This window comes from Hypanus sabinus, chromosome 4 (assembly GCF_030144855.1).
Source record: "Hypanus sabinus isolate sHypSab1 chromosome 4, sHypSab1.hap1, whole genome shotgun sequence".
NCBI classification, from domain to species: domain Eukaryota; kingdom Metazoa; phylum Chordata; class Chondrichthyes; order Myliobatiformes; family Dasyatidae; genus Hypanus; species Hypanus sabinus.
The window spans coordinates 84158387-84178493 of NC_082709.1; the positions used below are offsets into that span (position 1 = coordinate 84158387).

Here is a 20107-nt window from a genome sequence, read left to right on the forward strand (position 1 = left end):
TGGTAGGCCTCACTCAGCCCACTTACCAAAGAAGCAGTAGATGACTCCGAAGAGGCAGCACATGGAGCAGAGCACAGAGGGCACGATGTCGTACTTCCGGTCGATCTCCTGGTCACAGGTGCGGAGTGCGCTCTGCCCCGCGCCGTGCGTCAGGAGCTGGAAGGGCAGGGTCTGCAGTGTGGACGTCATGGTTCCAAGTTGTCCGTAACAGCGCCCGTCAGAAGAGAGGTCACAGGACAGTTTCCATCCAGAGCCAGAGGAGCTGAAAAAAGCACAAGCTGACTGTGATCAGAGCTCAGAAACCGGCCCTTTGGCTCATCTCGCTGACGCTGACACTCGAATCACTGTGGATGGTCGGTTAAAGAAATTGTCACATTGCATTGAAACATACAGATAAATGTGTCATTTCCGTTATCAACCAACACAGTTCAAGGATGTGCTGCGGAGCAGCCCACAAGTGCCCATAACATATTAACACAGCGATTATTGTAAAATTAGGGACATTTAAGAAACTCTTAGATAGAAACATGAATAATAAAAATGGTCTATGTAGAAGAGAAGGGTTAGGTTGATGTTAGAGTCATTAAGAGTTTGGCACAACATCATGGGCTGAAGGGCACCAGTGTTCTCTGTTCAAGCTAACGCTTCACGTGTTGCTGTCTATGAGGAATTCTCCCCGTGACCGCTCCGGCTCCAGCTTCCTCCCACATTCCAAAGCTGTACGGTCTGGCTTAGTGAGTAGTGGGCTTGCTGCGTTGACACCGGAAGCATGGCAACGCTTACAGGCTGACCCCCCACCCCCGTACATCCTTGGACTGTATGGTTGACACAAATGATGCATTTCACTGCATGTCTTGATTTGCATGTGACAGATAAAACGAACATCTCTAATTTCCCACCTTCACTGATCCCAGTGGCTTGGTCACAGAGGGAGAGCTTAAAACCGTAGACAAAAAGACAACTGGCCCACCACTCAATCAGCGCTGATTTATTATCCCTCTCAACCTTATTTTCCTGCTTTCTCTCTCCTTCTCAATAAGCCTAAAGGAACATAGACCCACACAGTACAGAAACGGACCCTTCGGCCCACTGGATCCACAATGGATTCCAGACCTTGGATCCTTCGGTGGAGCGGTGGTGATGGGTAACGGTATGGCCATTAATGGTGTAGAATGAGTGTCCACCAGGGCAGAACTGGAGGTGCACGGAGCTCAGAGGCTCGAAGTGTACGTGCTGATAATAAATAGAACAATAAAGGTGACGAATGATGGCACAGTGGTGTCGTGGTTAGTGTGATGCGTTATGCACCAGCGATCTGGGCTCAGTTCCTGCTGCTCCTGTACCTTCTCCCTGTGACCGTGCGTGTTTCCTCCGGGTGCTCCGGTTACTTCCCACATTCCAAAGACATGAGAGTTAGTAGGTTAATTGGTCACATGGGTGGTGTGGGCTCGCTGGGCTGCAAGGGCCTGTATCTCCAAGTAAAGTAAGATGTGTTGGGTTCATCCAGGTTCTGGGCCTTCTGGCCTATGTCTTCATGCTCTCCTCTGATGCCGACCAACTTTCCCTACATTTCTCTTCCAGACAAGGAGCACTACAACAGCACAGAAACGGGCCCTTTGGCCCATCTAGTCCATGCCGAACTGTTATTCTGCTTAGCCCCATTAACCTGAACTGGGACCATATCCCTCCACACCCTTCCCATCCATGTTCTGATCCAAAGTTCTCTTAAATGTTGCAATTAAACCTGAATCCAGCACTTCCACTGGCAGCTCGTTCACCTTCTGAGTGAGGAGTTTCTCCCTCAGGTTCCTCTTAAATATTTCACCTTTCACACTTAACCTGTGACCTAGTCTCAACCAACCACAGTGGAAGAAGTTTGGTTGCATCTATCTATACCCCTCATGATTTTGTATACCTCTTTACGTTCCCTCCTTATTCTATGACCTTAACCTTTGACCTCTAGCTCCAAGAGTCTGAATATCTAGAACAGTAAATTCTCCGAGAGAAATGGGTCAAAGAGTTGGACTGTGATGAGATGGAACGGACAGCCTGCTGTACGATGCCACTGCTACAACCCGAGGACGAGTCTGACAGGAAACGCCCCCCGGGACGAGTGAGCGGCCAAGACAGAAAAGGGTCATCAGCAGTGTACATGTGCACGCACTTGTTCCGTGCCTCCAGCTGGTCCTGTCCTAGCCAGATGGCACTGCCCACTCTCACCAGACCACTGGCACGGCTCAATAGGCCTGATCCGTGTCTGCCCCTCCGTGGGCTGGGACTTCACATCCGAGAGAAAGTGACTGGGAGGGTCGAAGGTCCTACCAGCTGACAGATGCAATGGAAGATCTCAGCTCACTCCGTCCCTGGAAAATAGATTCAACAATTAGCCAGACAATCTAACATAAGGTATACGCACAGGCCATTCGGCCCAGGACGTGCCAACCTTTTAAAACTACTCCAAGATCAATCTAGCCCTTCCCTCCTACATAGCCCTCCATTTTTCTGTCAAAGAGTCTCTTAAATGTCCCCAATGTATTCGCCTCTACCACCACCCCCGGCAATGCGCGCTGTCCAATCTGTGTAAAAAAAAAACCCACTATACAGCCCTCTATACTTCACTCCAATCACTTAAAAATTATGCACTCTTGTATTAGCCATTTCCGTCCTGGGAAAAAGTCCATGGCTATTCACTCAATCTATGCCTCATATCATCTTGTACACCTCTATCAAGTCATCTCTCATTCTCCTTCACTCCAAAGAGAAAAGCCCTAGGTCACTCAAACTGTCTTTAAAAAACCTGCTCTCTAGTCCAGGCAGCTCTCTGGTAAGTCTCCTCTGCAGCCTCTCTAAAGCTTCCACATCCTTCCTTCTGAGGCAACCAGAACTAAACACAATATTCCAAGTGTGCAACACACAGAATGCTGGTGGAACACAACAGGCCGGATAGCATCTATAGGAAGAAGCACTGTTGAAATTTTGGGCCGAGACCCTTCGTCAGGACTAACTGAGAGGAAAGATAGTAAGAGATTTGAAAGTAGTGGGGGGTGGGGGGAATGCAAAATGATAGGAGAAGACCGGAGGGGGTGGGATGAAGCTGAGAGCTGGAAAGGTGATTGGCGTATGGGCTAAGAAGGGGAGGAGGGGCATTAACGGAAGTTAGAGGTCAATGTTCATGCCATCAGGTTGGCCTCCCCCTCCTACTTTCAAATCTCTTACTATCTTTCCTTTCAGTTAGTCCTGACAAAGGGTCTCAGCCCGAAAGGTCGACAGCGCTTCTCCCTATAGATGCTGCCTGGCCTGCTGTGTTCCACCAGCATTTTGTGTGTGTTGTTTGAATTTCCAGCATCTGCAGATTTCCTCCTGTTTGCTTTTTAAATTCCAGGTGTGTTCTTGTTGGGTATTGTAATTGGTGGAAACGTACATAATTCATAACCACTGACATTGAGTTGGGGTGTCACTTTAAGAGGCTGTCTGAAATTATCATATAATTATGTACCGTGCTTTGTCTTCAGTTTTTTTGGAGTTCAATAAATCAGTTGTTACGGTTTTTCTTAAACGTAAAGTGCTCCACATCTTGTTATCCGTGAAAACCTACATTGGTGACACCAATGCTCTAGCATGATTCCAGAGTTATTGAACATGTCAGCCAACGCCATCACTTTGAAACCGCTGGAGTTTTCAGAGCAAAATGCTGTTACTTTGTTCATACAGGCCAAGGCCCAATTTACACTGTGAGAAATCTCTGCCAATGACACCAAATTTTACTATGTGGTAGCATCGCTCAACACTCCACAGCTACAGGAATTCTGTAAACGCCAGTCACCTTTGACCTGCAAAAGCTGTGATTTGAGCTTCCTTGTAGGTTTGTGGATGTGAAGCAGCAAGTATTGGCCAGACAGGACGCATGGTGGAAATCCACATCAAGGAGAACGAGAGGTGTACCCGCTTGGGTTACCTGGTGAAATCGTCAGTAGCAGAACATTGCATTCGCAATGGCCGTAAGATTGACTTCCAAGGCACAAAGCTACTGTGCCTCACCAATGGCTTTTGAGATGGCCTGGTGAAGGAAGCCATTGAAATAAAACTAGAGGAAAGAATTTTAACAAAGATGATGGTCTCGCTGTAATTAAGAACTTGAATTCGATTGTAAATAAGTGGGACAGCGGAAACCTGATTGGATGAGGACTAACCAATCAGGAGAGACGGATGGTGAGGGTATAAATAGCATCGGACAAGACATGCCCGGGCAGCATCCCTGATTAAGATGGCAGAGTTTGTCATCGAAACGTCGGTAACTGTAGCCAGCTGGAAGCCCTAGACGAGTTTATTCATCTGTTGGAATTCTTTGAGGAAAGATAGCAGGATAGCCAAAGGAGGATCAATAGATGTTCCCTCTTTGTATTTTCAAGGCCGTTGACAAGGTGCCACACGAGGCTGCTAAACAAGGTAAGAGCCCACGGGATTACAGGAAAGATATTAGCATAGACAGAAGCTTGGCTGACTGACAGGAGACAAAAAGAATCTAAGGACAATCCTTTCGAAGAGAGATGAGGAGGAATTTCTTTAGCCAGAGGGTGGTGAATCTGTGGAATTCATTGCCATGGATGGCTGTAGAGGCCAAACCATTGGTATATTTGAAGAGCAGGTTGAAGATCAAAGATTACAGGAAGAAGAGAAGAGAATGGGGTTGAGATAAATCAGCCATGGTTAAATCGAGCAGACTCATTGGGCTGAACGCCCTCATTCTGCTCCTATGCCTTACGGTCTAACAAAGCTGGAAACACTGCTCAGTGCATTTAGCAGGGTTTTTTACAACAGCGTTAAATGGATCAGCAGCTAATTTTAGAAGGATGTACTGCTACTCAATGCCTGAATATCCGATTAACATGGAGAGCACAGGAGAGAGGGAGATTTACTTACTGTTTTCTTTCCAAAAGGAGAGGTTTATTTATACACACAAATTGCTGGAGGAACGCAGCAGGTCAGAGAGTACCTATGTAGGGGAACAAACAGTCAACATCTTGGGTTGACATATTTACAATCTGTACATTCCCTCAGATCCAAACTTAAAATCCAGCCACCCTTGTCGAGGATACACTCCACCCATCAGTCTCTCTCCAGGGATATCTTTCTTGTAAATATTTCTTTCTTATAAACACTGTGCATAATCTATGTTTTTCTTGTGAATGCTGTTTATATAATGCGGTGTCTGTGACACTGCTGCAAGGAAGGTTTTCATTTGCACTTGTGCATGTCACAATAAATAACACAGACGTTGATCCAGGTATAAAAATTTCTTTGGGAAAAGCAGCTGTCACCTTAGGTAGAGCCCTCGACAGCCTGTTTTCTAGCTCTGTCAATGGTTGTCCCAATTCTTCCCCCCAAAAATAAACTTATTACATGATAAAATAATCACTACTGTCCTAAATCTAGAGTCTACAATTAATCCATCTAGAAATTAAAACAAAGCCATTCTCATTCAGGACCCTCTGCAGAGGCTTGACGGAATTGTTATGATCCCAGTCCCCTCCTTTGTGAGAATTGCAAGAGCCCTAGTGAAGGAGGGGGTCAATGACCCAAGAGAAGAGAAAGATACGTGCGGTGTCCCTCGTTTCACGGCGAGGCAAAAGCTGGCGACTGTGGTCATCGTCTCTTGGAGACACCTTTGTGAATTGAGAACTGTACTACATGTATACCCTCAGGGCAACGTGGGTGGAGTGACGGAGAGAGATTGCATCATCCCAACCTGATTGACATTTCAGACCCCGTGAGCAAGGATAAAAAGGTGGACTGAAGCGGACAGGCCCTCAGCGACACAACAGGAGGAGACCCCATCACTCATCGCTCCCGTGATACCGGGAAGCTATTCGAAGCCACGTGTGGTTTCGTTCCCCTTTTGCCTGGGAAACGAGTGGCTGATAACATCGAAAAGGACTTCGAATTGACAACGGGGAACCCACGTTCCCGATTCAACGGTTTTGCGGCAAAAAGGAAGGGCAAGTTTCTTTTCTCACCACCAATCTCTTTCTCTCTCCGACACGTGAAACTCAGCGCCCCCCCCCCCCCCCAACAAAGGCAGAAAGCCTGCATGAACTCGAGAGACTTTTATATTTCCATCGGACAAGTTATTACCCCTAGACAACGATAGAGCTTATTTCTTATTGATTATTACTATACCTGCGCTTCAGATTGAGTATTGACGACGTATACTATCTAAATGTTTGCATTAACCTTATTTTTATGCCCCTTTATAAATAAAAACGTTTGAAAATAGTGCCATCAGATTTCAACGGACCTCTCTATCTTTGCTGGTAAGTGATCCAGTTACGGGATACGTAACAGAATCAATTGTGCTAAGGGGTTTGCTCATTCTCTCTGTTGTGTTACCGTGTGGGTTTCCTCCCATACTCCAAAGATATTCAAGTTAGAGCGACTGAACTGTGTTAGTGCCACAGTCATGGCAACACTTGCGGGCTGCCCCTTGCACATTCTCAGACTGTGCTGGTCAGTGATGCAAACGATGCATTTCACTGTACGTTTCAATGTTGTGATGTCCACATGACAACTAAAGCTGGTGTTATCTGGCACCTATGGTCTCAGATCTCCAAGGTGCCCAAGGGAAAGCTGGATCCCAGGAAGGGGCAGGGAGTCAGACTGAGCGGATCCCTCAATGGACTGCTATCTCCACTTGTGAATGGCCATTCCTTACCCTGGAACTGTGTGATAGGACAGTGTCGAGTGAAGGTAACTCTCTAACTTCAAGCAACACACACAAAATGCTGATGGAACACAGCAGGCCAGGCAGCATCTATAGGGAGAAGCACTGTCGACGTTTCAGGCTGAGACCCTTCATCAGGACTAACTGAAAGGAAAGATAGTAAGAGATTTGAAAGTAGGAGGGGAGGGAGGAAATACAAAATGATAGGAGAAGACCGGAGGGGGGAGAGGTGAAGCTAAGAGCTGGGAAGGTGATTGGTGAAAGTGATACAGAGCTGGAGAAGGGAAAGGATCATGGGACAGGAGGCCTCGGGAGAAAGAAAGGGGTAGTGGGGGGAGCACCAGAGGGAGATGGAGAACAGGCAGTGATGGGCAGAGAGAGAAAAAAGGGGAGGGGGAAATAAATATATCAGGGATGGGGTAAGAAGGGGAGGAGGGGCATTAATGGAAGCTAGAGAAGTCAACGTTCATGCCATCCCTCCTTTTTTTCCTCTCTCTTTGCCCATCACTCTTTGCCTGTTCTCCAGCTCTGTATCCCTTTTGCCAATCACTTCCCAGATCTTAGCTTCATCCCTTCAATGTCAACAGCACTTCTCCCTATAGATGCTGCCTGGCCTGTTGAGTTCCACCAGCATTTTGTGTGTGTTGCTTGAATTTCCAGCATCTGCAGATTTCCTCGTGTTTGCATTTTTAAATTCTGTATCTAACTTGTCCTGGTCCTGTCCCGGGAGTACAGTACTGCGTGTATATGTATATATACCTCAAACCAGTCCTCCCTGCTGCTTGAGGAGTACCCAACGACCTCGATGGCCGCATCTCAGGTGGCATTCTTCAGGTGCTCCCATTTCTTTCCCGTGTTGCAGTCTGCGCTCGGGGTGCCTTTGCTGTCTAGTTTCTTCCTCAGTTTGATCTGGACTGGTCTGATGAAAACAATGTTGAGATCTGGAACCTGCTTGAGAAGAAACACTCCTCCCATCAAGTGTTGCTGTCTGGACCCGATGACCAAGCGGCCAAGGCAGAATGCAGATCTGCATGCAGCACCCTCTGAGCCAGACTGACAGGGATCCAAAACTCCCAGTGGACTGCCCTAGCAGAATGAACGCAGAACTACACAGACACTGAGGCAACGTTCGAAACTTCTACAACTTCCTGCACGTAGTGTAGGGTCCGACCTGTCAGATTCAAGCCCATCTATGATCATCCAGCGGCTCCTGCCTGCTGACAGACAAGGAAGCCGTCACGAAGCAACGGACAGAGGACCACGAGGGCCCTTTCGAGGATAATCGTTAAGTACCAGAAGCTTCCACTGAAATGATACCCCAGCACGAGGTCGGGATTAAGCTTGATGGCCCGCCAACTCTGGATGAGGTCAAAGCCACTGTTTCCAAGTTAAAATGCCAGAAAGCTCCAGGCTTTCATGGGATCCCAGCAGAAATGTACACAATGGGATTAGGGCCATTTTCCCGAGCAAACTCACAAACCTGTTCACACTCTGTTGGGAGAAAAATTCAGTCCCAAATGACCTTCTCGACACTGTAATCTCCCTGTACAAGAACAAAGGGGAGAAATCCGATTGTTCAAACCACAGAGGCGTTACCCTGCTGTCCACCGCTGGGAATCATCCCGACCGTTACCGGTGGCAACCTCACAGAGAGTCAGTGCGGATTCAGAGTGAATAGAAGCACACCTGATGTGATTGATGCGCCAGATACAGAAGAGTTGCGAACAGACATGGGACTGTACGCAGCATTCATTGACCTGACCAAGGCCTTTGATACAGTCAGCCGTCATGGTCTCTGGAAGATTCTGTCAAAGCTTGGCTGTCCCCAGAAATTCCTAAGCATCCTGCAGCAGCTCTATGAAGGCCGAAGTGGTCAGGTTAAACACAATGGCGACCTACCTGACCCTTTCCCCTTCGGTACCGGTGTGAAGCAAGGCTGTGTTTTGGCACCAGCCCTCTTTGCCATTTTTTCAGCATGATGTTACGGGAAGCGAAAGAGACCACCTCAGGGAGCATCTACTTTCGGTTCTGCACTGACGGAAATATCTTCAACCTCCGCCGCCTTCTCACCCAAACGTAAACCGTGCAAGAGCCCATTCTCGAGCCACCATTTCCAGATGACTCTGCTCTTCTCACGCACAAAGAGGGCTACAGGCTACAGTCACTCAGTTCGCCAAGACTGAAAGGGCTTTTGGGTTCACGGTCAGTCTGAACAAAACAATGATCCTCCATCAGAAGCCCCCTCGTGGCATTTACAATCCACCCTGAACCACCATTGACGGCCACCTTCTCACCACGGTTAAGCAGTTCATCTGCCTGGGCAGCGACATCTTGAACAACACTACGGTAGAAAGGGATGTTGACAATCGATTCACCAGAGTCAGCAGTGCCTGTGGCCACCCCCAGAAACGTGTGGAAGAACCACCAGCTGGTCTGTCCACAAAAATCCAGGTGCACCGGGCTACCGACTTCACAACACCGTTATACAGCTCCGAAGCCTGGGTCTTGCACCACCAGCAAATCCAGTTGCTCGAGCGTTTCCATCAGCGCGGTCTCTGCTTCATCATGGGTATGAGCCGGTAGGATCGTATCCCCAACAATGGGGTCAACTTCCAAGCAGTGAAACCATTTTGCTGCTCAGGCAGCCCTGCTGGTCCCACATGGACAACTCCTGGTTACCGAAAGCAGTTCTCCACGGAGGACTCTCTCAGGGCAAGAGAGATCTTGGTGCCCCGCACAAGAGGTACAAAGACCAATTTGAACAGCAGCTCCCTCAGGCATGTAGAGGTCAACGAGTGGCAGCAGCCGGCCTGTGGCAGAGACCGCTGGAGAACACCGATCCATGGAGCAGCCAAGACTTCTGAGGAATCCAGACGAGCGACTGCTGAAGAGAAGAGGAGACACAGGAAGGATCAGACAACCCAAGCACCCGCATCCGAGCTGTCCCTGTGTCCCTGCTGTCGCTGAGAGCAACGGGTGTTGAGAATGTCGAGGGTAGAGAGCCACGAGAAGGCTGTGGGACAGGTGGAGGGCTGGCGCAAATGCAGACACACCCAGCCTGAGGCACCAGGCAAGGTCAACTGATCCCAAACAATCAGTTTATTGATCATTACAGAATGTCTCTCCAGTGTTTCCCATTCTCTCTCTCTCTCTCTCTCTCCCCTCTCCGTCTCCTTCCCATTCTCAGTCTACATCAGAATCAAGCTCATCATCACATCATGAAAATTGTTTCTTTTGTTGTACAGTACAGTTGAAAACAAAATTATTACTGTACTGTGCAAAGTCTCAGGCACCCTAGCTATATATATGTGCCTAAGACTTTTGCACAGTTCTGTATTTGATGGAATGTTGTCGAAGGGAGTTAGCTCTGTGTGTGACCTCAGGAGTGTGTGATGAGACACTGAGGAGGGAGTTTCACTCTGTGTCTGACCCCGGGAGTTTGTGATGAGACACTGAGGAGGGAGTTTCACTCTGTGTCTGACCCCGGGAGTGTGTGATGGGACAGTGAAGAGGGAGCTTCACTCTGTGTCTGACCCTGGGAGTGTGTGATGGGACAGTGTGGAGGGAGCTTCACTCTGTGTCTGACCCTGGGAGTGTGTGATGGGACAGTGTAGAGGGAGCTTCACTCTGTGTCTGACCCTGGGAGTGTGTGATGGGACAGTGTAGAGGGAGCTTCACTCTGTGTCTGACCTCGGGAGTGTGTGATGGGACGGTGTAGAGGGAGCTTCACTCTGTGTCTGACCCTGGGAGTGTGTGATGGGACAGTGTAGACGGAGCTTCACTCTGTGTCTGACCCTGGGAGTGTGTGATGGGACAGTGTAGAGGGAGCTTCACTCTGTGTCTGACCCTGGGAGTGTGTGATGGGACAGGGTAGAGGGAGCTTCACTGTGTGTCTGACCCTGGGAGTGTGTGATGGGACAGTGTAGACGGAGCTTCACTCTGTGTCTGACCCTGGGAGTGTGTGATGGGACAGTGTAGAGGGAGCTTCACTCTGTGTCTGACCCTGGGAGTGTGTGATGGGACAGTGTGGAGGGAGCTTCACTCTGTGTCTGACCCTGGGAGTGTGTGATGGGACAGTGTAGAGGGAGCTTCACTCTGTGTCTGACCCTGGGAGTGTGTGTTAGGACAGTGTAGAGGGAGCTTCACTCTGTGTCTGACCCTGGGAGTGTGTGATGGGATGGTGTAGACGGAGCTTCACTCTGTGTCTGACCCTGGGAGTGTGTGATGGGACAGTGTAGAGGGAGATTCACTCTGTGTCTGACCCTGGGAGTGTGTGATGGGACAGTGTAGAGGGAGCTTCACTCTGTGTCTGACCCTGGGAGTGTGTGATGGGACAGTGTAGAGGGAGCTTCACTCTGTGTCTGACCCTGGGAGTGTGTGATGGGACAGTGTAGAGGGAGCTTCACTGTGTCTGACCCTGGGAGTGTGTGATGGGACAGTGTAGAGGGAGCTTCACTCTGTGTCTGACCCTGGGAGTGTGTGATGGGACAGTGTAGAGGGAGATTCACTCTGTGTCTGACCCTGGGAGTGTGTGATGGGACAGTGTAGAGGGAGATTCACTCTGTGTCTGACCCTGGGAGTGTGTGATGGGACAGTGTGGAGGGAGTTTCACTCTGTGTCTGACCCTGGGAGTGTGTGATGGGACAGTGTAGAGGGAGCTTCACTCTGTGTCTGACCCTGGGAGTGTGTGTTAGGACAGTGTAGAGGGAGCTTCACTCTGTGTCTGACCCTGGGAGTGTGTGATGAGACACTGAGGAGGGAGTTTCACTCTGTGTCTGACCCTGGGAGTGTGTGATGAGACTCTGAGGAGGGAGTTTCACTCTGTGTCTGACCCTGGGAGTGTGTGATGGGACAGTGTAGAGGGAGATTCACTCTGTGTCTGACCCTGGGAGTGTGTGATGGGACAGTGTAGAGGGAGATTCACTCTGTGTCTGACCCTGGGAGTGTGTGATGGGACAGTGCAGAGGGAGCTTCACTCTGTGTCTGACCCTGGGAGAGTGTGATGGCACTGTGTAGAGGGAGATTCACTCTGTGTCTGACCCCGGGAGTGTGTGATGGGACACTGCAGAGGGAGCTTCACTCTGTGTCTGACCCTGGGAGTGTGTGATGGGACAGTGTAGAGGGAGCTTCACTCTGTGTCTGACCCTGGGAGTGTGTGATGGGACAGTGTGGAGGGAGCTTCACTCTGTGTCTGACCCCGGGAGTGTGTGATAGGACAGCGTGGAGGGAGCTTCACTCTCTGTCTGACCCCGGGAGTGTGTGATGGGACAGTGCAGAGGGAGCTTCACTCTGTGTCTGACCCTGGGAGTGTGTGATGGGACAGTGTAGAGGGAGATTCACTCTGTGTCTGACCCCGGGAGTGTGTGATGGGACAGTGCAGAGGGAGCTTCACTCTGTGTCTGACCCCGGGAGTGTGTGATGGGACAGTGTGGAGGGAGCTTCACTGTGTCTGACCCTGGGAGTGTGTGATGGGACAGTGTAGTGGGAGCTTCACTGTGTCTGACCCTGGGAGTGTGTGATGGGACAGTGTAGACGGAGCTTCACTCTGTGTCTGACCCTGGGAGTGTGTGATGGGACAGTGTAGAGGGAGATTCACTCTGTGTCTGACCCCGGGAGTGTGTGATGGGACAGTGTAGAGGGAGATTCACTCTGTGTCTGACCCTGGGAGTGTGTGATGGGACAGTGCAGAGGGAGCTTCACTCTGTGTCTGACCCTGGGAGTGTGTGATGGCACAGTGTAGAGGGAGATTCACTCTGTGTCTGACCCCGGGAGTGTGTGATGGGACACTGCAGAGGGAGCTTCACTCTGTCTGACCCTGGGAGTGTGTGATGGGACAGTGTAGAAGGAGCTTCACTGTGTCTGACCCTGGGAGTGTGTGATGGGACAGTGTAGAGGGAGCTTCACTCTGTGTCTGACCCTGGGAGTGTGTGATGGGACAGTGTGGAGGGAGCTTCACTCTGTGTCTGACCCCGGGAGTGTGTGATAGGACAGCGTGGAGGGAGCTTCACTCTCTGTCTGACCCCGGGAGTGTGTGATGGGACAGTGCAGAGGGAGCTTCACTCTGTGTCTGACCCTGGGAGTGTGTGATGGGACAGTGTAGAGGGAGCTTCACTCTGTGTCTGACCCTGGGAGTGTGTGATGGGACAGTGTAGAGGGAGATTCACTCTGTGTCTGACCCCGGGAGTGTGTGATGGGACAGTGCAGAGGGAGCTTCACTCTGTGTCTGACCCCGGGAGTGTGTGGTGGGACAGTGTAGAGGGAGCTTCACTGTGTCTGACCCTGGGAGTGTGTGATGGGACAGTGTAGTGGGAGCTTCACTCTGTGTCTGACCCTGGTAGTGTGTGATGGGACAGTGTAGAGGGAGCTTCATTCTGTGTCTGACCCCGGGAGTGTGTGATGGGACAGTGTAGAGGGAGCTTCACTGTGTCTGACCCTGGGAGTGTGTGATGGGACAGTGTGGAGGGAGCTTCACTCTGTGTCTGACCCTGGGAGTGTGTGATGGGACAGTGTAGAGGGAGCTTCACTCTGTGTCTGACCCTGGGAGTGTGTGATGGGACAGTGTGGAGGGAGTTTCACTCTGTGGTTGACTCTACTTTACTACTTGCTTCCCTACCTGGCCCCATCTGCCCTTCATTCCCCCTCCATACCCGGCTCCACTTATCACCTGCCAGCCCTTGCCTCACCCTCTCTTCTACCACCTATTACCCCTTTACCCTCTCAACCAGAAATGTCGATCCCCCCTCTGCCTCCATAGAGACTGTCTGACCTTGAGTTTCTTCAACAGTTTGTGGATTACATAGAGGATTTTTCATACAATTTGGGTGTGCCTCCACATTAAAGCTTCTATATAAATGCAAGTTGTGGCGATAGTAGTCAATACATTCCCATAATTAGACCAGCTGGGCTCAGGACTGTTACAAGGAAACTCACCCAGGGTTGGAGATCACTGGTGTGAGGATGCTGAACACAGAAATTCTCAGTTTCTCACTAACAATAAACCTGGGCTCCCCACCACCAGGGACATCTTCAAAAGGTTGTGCCGCAAGAAGGGACCATCCATCAAAGAACCCTCACATTCTGGGACATGCCCTCTTCCTGTTACCCCTATCGAGGAATAAGTACAGAGCCCAAAGACCCACATTTAATGTTTTAGGAATAGATTCTTTCCCCTATCAGATTTTGGAATGGTCTGTAAGTCCATGGATATGACCTCACTGCTCTTCTTTCATGCTACTGATTTAATTCTTTTTATTGTAACTAATAGTAGTTTGTTATACCTGCATTGTACCCCTGCCACAAACACCAAGTTTCATGACTGATGTCAGTGACAATAGACTTCATTCTGATCCAGCCTCCCCACCATTACCTTCAGAAAACAGGCACATTCTTGCACCTTATGGATTCAATTTCCCTCCCACCTTGCCATAGGGTCATAGAGGTTGGCCCTCTGACCCAACTCATCCATGCCAACCAATAAACTTACCTGAGCTGCTCCGAACTGCCCAGGGTTAGCCCGTAGCCTTCCAAACTAGGGGTTTTTTATGCCATGGACCAATAGCATTAAGCAAGGGGTCCACACACACCCATTTGGGAACCTCTGCTCTAAACCTTCCCTATCCATGTACCTATCCAAATACCTTTTCAATGTTGTTAATGTACCTGCCTCAGCCACTTTCTCTGGCAGCTCATTCAATACACCGACCACTCATTGGATGAAGAAGTGTTTTTTTTTTAAAAAGAGAACTTGGCTTTTTTTGTCACAGGTACATTGAAAATTGAAGTACACAGTGAAATCAGTTGTGTCTCAGGGTGTACGAGGGGTGGGTTGGGGGGTGGCAGCCCCCGAGGGTGTTGCCATAGCATACCTACATAGTTGTCACTCAGGTTCCTGTTAAACCTCTCCCCTGTCACCTTAAACCTATGCTCTCTGGTTCTTGATTCCCCAACTCCGAGAATAAAACGACTGCGCAGTGCAAGGAATTCAGGTCACATTGTGCGCAATGCAACCTCTGGGAAGATAATTCATAAAGATTTGCATAAATCTGCACAGGTTAATTAGGTACCATAATTATCCAGTCAGAGTGTCTCCTGTGAAACTGCAATAGAGATTAGCTTCCATCCACTTAATCCGCACTCTTTTCAAAGAGTAATCTTCCTGAACTCTATTTTCCTAATTTCTTGTCAGTATTTTGCGCCAGTGATCGGGGTTCAGTTCCTGTTGCTGTCTGTGGGGAGTTTGTAGGTTCTCCCTGTGACCCAATGGGTTTCCTCCCATTCTCCAAAAATGTACGGGTTAGTGGAGTAATTGATCACAAGGTTGCAATTGGGCAGCGTGGGCTCGTTGGGCTGGAACCATACTGTATCTGAACATAAAATAAAATAATTTCTGAAGAAGATTGGCGTTGCATCTCCGCTCAAAAGTCATGCAAATTAGGAGCACAACTAGGCCATTCAGCCCCTCGAGCCTGTTCCACCATACTACAAAGACTGAAGCAACCACTATGCAAAAAATTAAATAAAACAGATAAACAAATAATACAGAGAACATGAGTTGTAGAATCCTTGAAAGCGAGTCCACAGGTCTTGGAGGCGGTTCAGAGTTAAGGCGAGTGAAGTTATCCACGCTAGCTCATGAGCCTGATGGTTGAAGGGTAATAACTGTTCCTAAGCCTGGTGGTGTGGGACCCAAGGCTCCTGTACCTCCTTCCTGATGGCTGCAGTGAGAAGAGAGCATGGCCTGGATGGTGGAGGTCCTTGGTGATGGATGTTGCATTCTTGTGGCAATGTTTCTTGTTGATGCGCTTAATGGTGGAAGAGAAAACATCCCCCTCACATCTGCCGCTTCAATATCCCTTAGGACCTTATGTTTCAAGTCTCAAATAAGAATGAATTGGAACACGAGGAGGAGATAGAGGGCCCACCGACGTGGTGTCAAGAAACAACCCGTCCCTCATTGTTAACAAAGCAAAAGAGCAGGTCATTGACTTCAGAAAGGAGGGAGTTCTACAACAACAGTGTTGAGGTTGGAGCTTCAAGTTCCTACAAATATACATCACCAAGTCTATTCTGGTCCAACCAAGCTCACCAATACCTCTCCTTCCTCAGGAAGCTAAAGGAATTTGGCATGTCCCCATTTACTCTTGCCAATTTTTATCAAGGAACCACAGAAAGTAATCCGTTTGGACGCATGAAGGCTTCTATGGCAACTGTTCTGCTCGTGAGTGACGTGGCCGCAAAAAACTGTGGAGTTGTGAACACAGCTCAGCAAATCTCGAAAATTCCAATATCAGTGGTGCAAAAGGACTTGAAAATCCTCGCGCCAGATTCCCTAAAGTTTAATTCGCAGGGCAAGTAGGTGGAAAGGAAGGCAAATGCAATGTTAGCATTCATTTCAAGAGGACTAGAATATAAAAGCAAGGATGCATTGCTGAAGCTTTATAAGGCATTGGTCAGACCACACTTGGAGTATTGTGAGCAGTTTTGGGCCCCTTATCTAAGGAAAGATGCTCTGGCATTGGAGAGAGTCCAGAGGAGGTTCACAAAAATGATTCTGGGAATGAAAGGATTAATGTATGAGGAGCATTTGATAACTCTGAGCCTGTACACTCTGGAGTTTAGAAGAAAGAAGAGAGAAAAAAAATCTATTGAATATTAAAAGGCCTAGATTGAGTGGACTTGGAGAGGATGTTTCCTATAGTGGGGGAGTCTAGGCCCAGAGACACATCCTCAGAATACAGGGACATTCATTTGGAACAGAGATGAAGAGGAACTGCTTTTGCCAGAGGGTGGTGAATCTGTGGAATTCATTGGCACGGACAGCTATGGAGGCCAAGTCATTGGGTATGTAAAGCAGAGGCCAATAGGTTCTTGAACAGTAAGGGTATCAAATGCTACTGAGTAAAGACAGAAGAACCTGGTTGAGAGGGATAATAAATCAGCCATGATGGAATGGCCGAGCAGACTCGATGGGCTCAATGGTCTAAATCTGCTCCCACTGAATGTTTTATTGAAACTAGCCTCCCCTCATGGACTCTGTCTACACTTTTCACCGCCTTAGTAAAAGAGTCAGCATAATCAAAGACCCAACCCGGACATTCTTCTCCCATCAGGCAGAAGAGACAACAGCCTGAAAGCACATACTGTACCTGCAGGCTCAAGAACAGCTTCTTTCCTGCTGTTATCCGACTCTTGAATGGACCTCTTGTATGATAAGATTGACTCTTGGCCTCCTTGATAATGATGTTGCACTTTATCATTCACCTGCATTGCACCCTCAGCAGCTGTTACACTTTATTCAGCATTATTATTGTTCTACCTTGTCCTAGCTCAGAGCACTATGTAGTGATCTGATCTGTATGAATAATATGCGGCACATTTTTCACTGCATTTCAGTACATGTGACGATAATAAGCCAATTACAACACTCAGTTTACAGGTCACATTGCGCGATTGGCTCCTTGTGCAGTCTCGGTAAGGCTGGCCAAAAAGCCATTTTCATTGGCATATGCAGGAATGTCCTTCATTGAATGCATCTACAACACCCTCTATACCAGGATGATGCCTGGATTAGAGAGCGTGTCTTATGAGGAGAGGCTGACCAAGATAGGGCTTTTCTTTTTGGAGCACAGGGGATGAGAGGTGGCTTGATAAGAGTGTAAGATGATGAGGCATAGATTGAGTCGATAGTCGGAGGTGTTTTCCAGGGCAGAAATGGTTGATATGGGGGGGGGGGGGCACAATTCTAAGGTGATTAATGGAAAGTAATGAGAGCAACGTCAGAGGTAAGATTTATTTTTATTCAGAGAATGGCGGGTGCATGCAACATGCTGTCAGGGATAGTATTTCAGGCAGATACATTAGGAACACTTAAGAGACTCTTAGATAAACACATGAATAACAGAAAGATGGAGGGTTATGTAGGAGGAAGTGGTTAGGTTGATCTTCCAGTGGGCTAAAAGATCGGCACAACATCGTGGGCTGAAGGGGTTGTAACATATTCTAAGTTCTATGGACTATGTAATGTTTTGATCTGCATGAACAGTACACAAGACAAGATTTTCACTGTATCAAAACAATGACAAACCAATTCTAATACTCAGTTTACAGAGCATGGTGTGAGATTAGCTTTTTGTCTAGACCAGACAAGACTGGCCGAATAGCCTTTCTCTTGGCGATAATATCCCCTTGACTGACTGTGGCACCTGCTGGAAGTTGATTTTAATGTGTCAGTGACCTTGGACAGGCAGGTCCAACAAGCCCAGGCTGCTCCCTGTTGCCAGATTGAACCCGGGAGCCCCAGGCATTACTAAATTACCAGAATACTGCAAATTGCTAAAGGCCATTTAGACTTTGTTTTATTCCCATCAATTCAAACAAGCCACTTTGTAAATTGTTGCTGTGGAACATTAATCAGACTCACCCGGTCTGACACATGGTGGGATTAATAAGATATATTCCTTTTTAAACAAGATGTACTTTGAAAGGTCTTGTCATCTATGCCTCATTTATCTCCGCCTCCTGTGTTCTCGAACATATGTTTAACAATGTCTGGATTTTTAAACTTTGTTTTCTTGGATTTACCTCTTCCTACCTCTACAACATCCTCCGTGCCCACAGCCCAACAGAAAAAGGAAGCTGCAAAGTCTTTACTTTCTTCAGAGGTTACGTAGGTCCAGCTTATCACCAAATACTTTAAGCATACGTACTGTTGAAAGTATCCTGGCCATGGTTGTATCACAACTGGTATGGCAATTTGAATGCAGCACAGGAGTATACAGCAGGAAGCTGCAGAGAGCAGTTCACTCAGCCCAATGCATTACGGGCACATCCCACTCCACAAGCGGTCCTATCTACCGGCTCAAGAATGCATTATCAAATAACCCCATCCTCTCACAGCTACCATCGGGCAGGAAATACAGAAATTTAAAGTCCCACACCACCAGTTTCAAAAACAACTACTTCCCTTCAACCATTCAGTTTTTGCACTAACCAGCACAACCCGAATCACTACCTCAGTTTAGCAACACTTTGATCACTTTCTACAAAAATGAATCAGAATTAGGTTTATTAAATTTGTTGTTTTGAAGCGGCAGTATGGGGCAATACACAAAAAAACTATGCCATAATAAGAAATATAACAAATAAGTAGTTCAATCACAAACCTGAGAAAATCTGCAATGCTGAAAATCCAAAGCAACACATACAAAAAGCTGGAGAAACTCAGCAGGCCAGGCAGCATCAACGGAGCATAGTCAATGATTCATCAGGACTCCTCAGCAAGTAGTGCTGTTTTTGTTCACATTGTGTGCCTTCTTGCAACTTATGTACAATTTATGTTTAATTTATGCATTTCTTATGAATGTTGTGTATCTGAAACTCTGTACCTGTGACAATGCTGCACGTTTTTCAATGCACCTGTGCATACACGTACTTGTGCATTTGACAATAAACTTGAATTTCACACTTCACGTCTCCACCAACCTTCATGTCAGCTGTCAACTTACTAACTCCACTTCCTCGTCCAAGTTCTTTATAAAAATCATGGTGAGCAGAGGTTGCAGAACAGATCCCTGCGGTCACTAACTTCCAGACAGAAAATGCTCCATCAACAACTATTCTCTGCCTTCTGCGGGCAAGCTAATTCTGGATCCACACAGCAAGGTTTCCCTGGACCCGTGCCTCCTTTGTGAATGAGCCTGCCACTGGGAACTGTATCAAACTCCTTTCTAAAATCCAGTGGATATTTATCATACCACTCGGTGGTATATGACATTCGGTCCATAGAGTTTGCTCTGCCATTTCATCATGGCTGATCCAATCTTCCTCTCAGCCCCAATCTCCTGCCTTCTCCCGTACCCCTTCATGCCCTGACCAATCAAGAATCTATCAACCTCTGGCTTATACATAAAGACTTGGGCCTCCACAGCTGCCTGTGGCAAAGAATTTTTGCCTGTGGCAAAGCCACTCTGTGGCTAAAGATATTTCTCCGCTTCTCCGTTCTAAAAGAACACCTGTCCATTCTGAAGCTGTGTCCCCTGGTCTTAGACTATCCCACCATTGGAAACATTCTCCCCACATTCACTCTGTCAAGGCCTTTCACCATTCGATAGGTTTCAATTAAGTCACCACTCATTTTTCTGAATTCTGGTGAATACAGGCCCAGAGCCATCAAACATTCTTCATGTGACAAGCCATTCAATCCTGGAATCATTTTCGTATGTTTCAAGATCACATGATAAATAAATCTGAATAAGAAACATTGACTGTCCATTTCCCACAGACGCTACCTGTCCTGACGATTCCTCTGTTCAAAGTAAGTTCATTATCAAAGTAAAAATATCACCATATACTACCTTGAGATTAATTTTCTTGCAGGCATTCACAGTAGAA

General features: G+C 47.9%; 1 protein-coding gene across 2 annotated transcripts in view; it reads right to left on the bottom strand.

Moving 5' to 3' along the window:
- Positions 1-20107, bottom strand: part of tmem198b (transmembrane protein 198b) — a 103106-nt gene that overhangs the window by 21243 nt on the left and 61756 nt on the right. For both annotated transcript variants that reach the window (XM_059967601.1, XM_059967599.1), the window contains 2 exons: positions 2165-2363; positions 27-262 (listed from right to left, as the gene is read on the bottom strand). In XM_059967601.1, the coding sequence (XP_059823584.1) occupies positions 27-189 (163 nt within the window). In that variant the 5' untranslated portion in view covers positions 190-262; positions 2165-2363. The remainder of the gene's footprint in view (positions 1-26; positions 263-2164; positions 2364-20107) is intronic.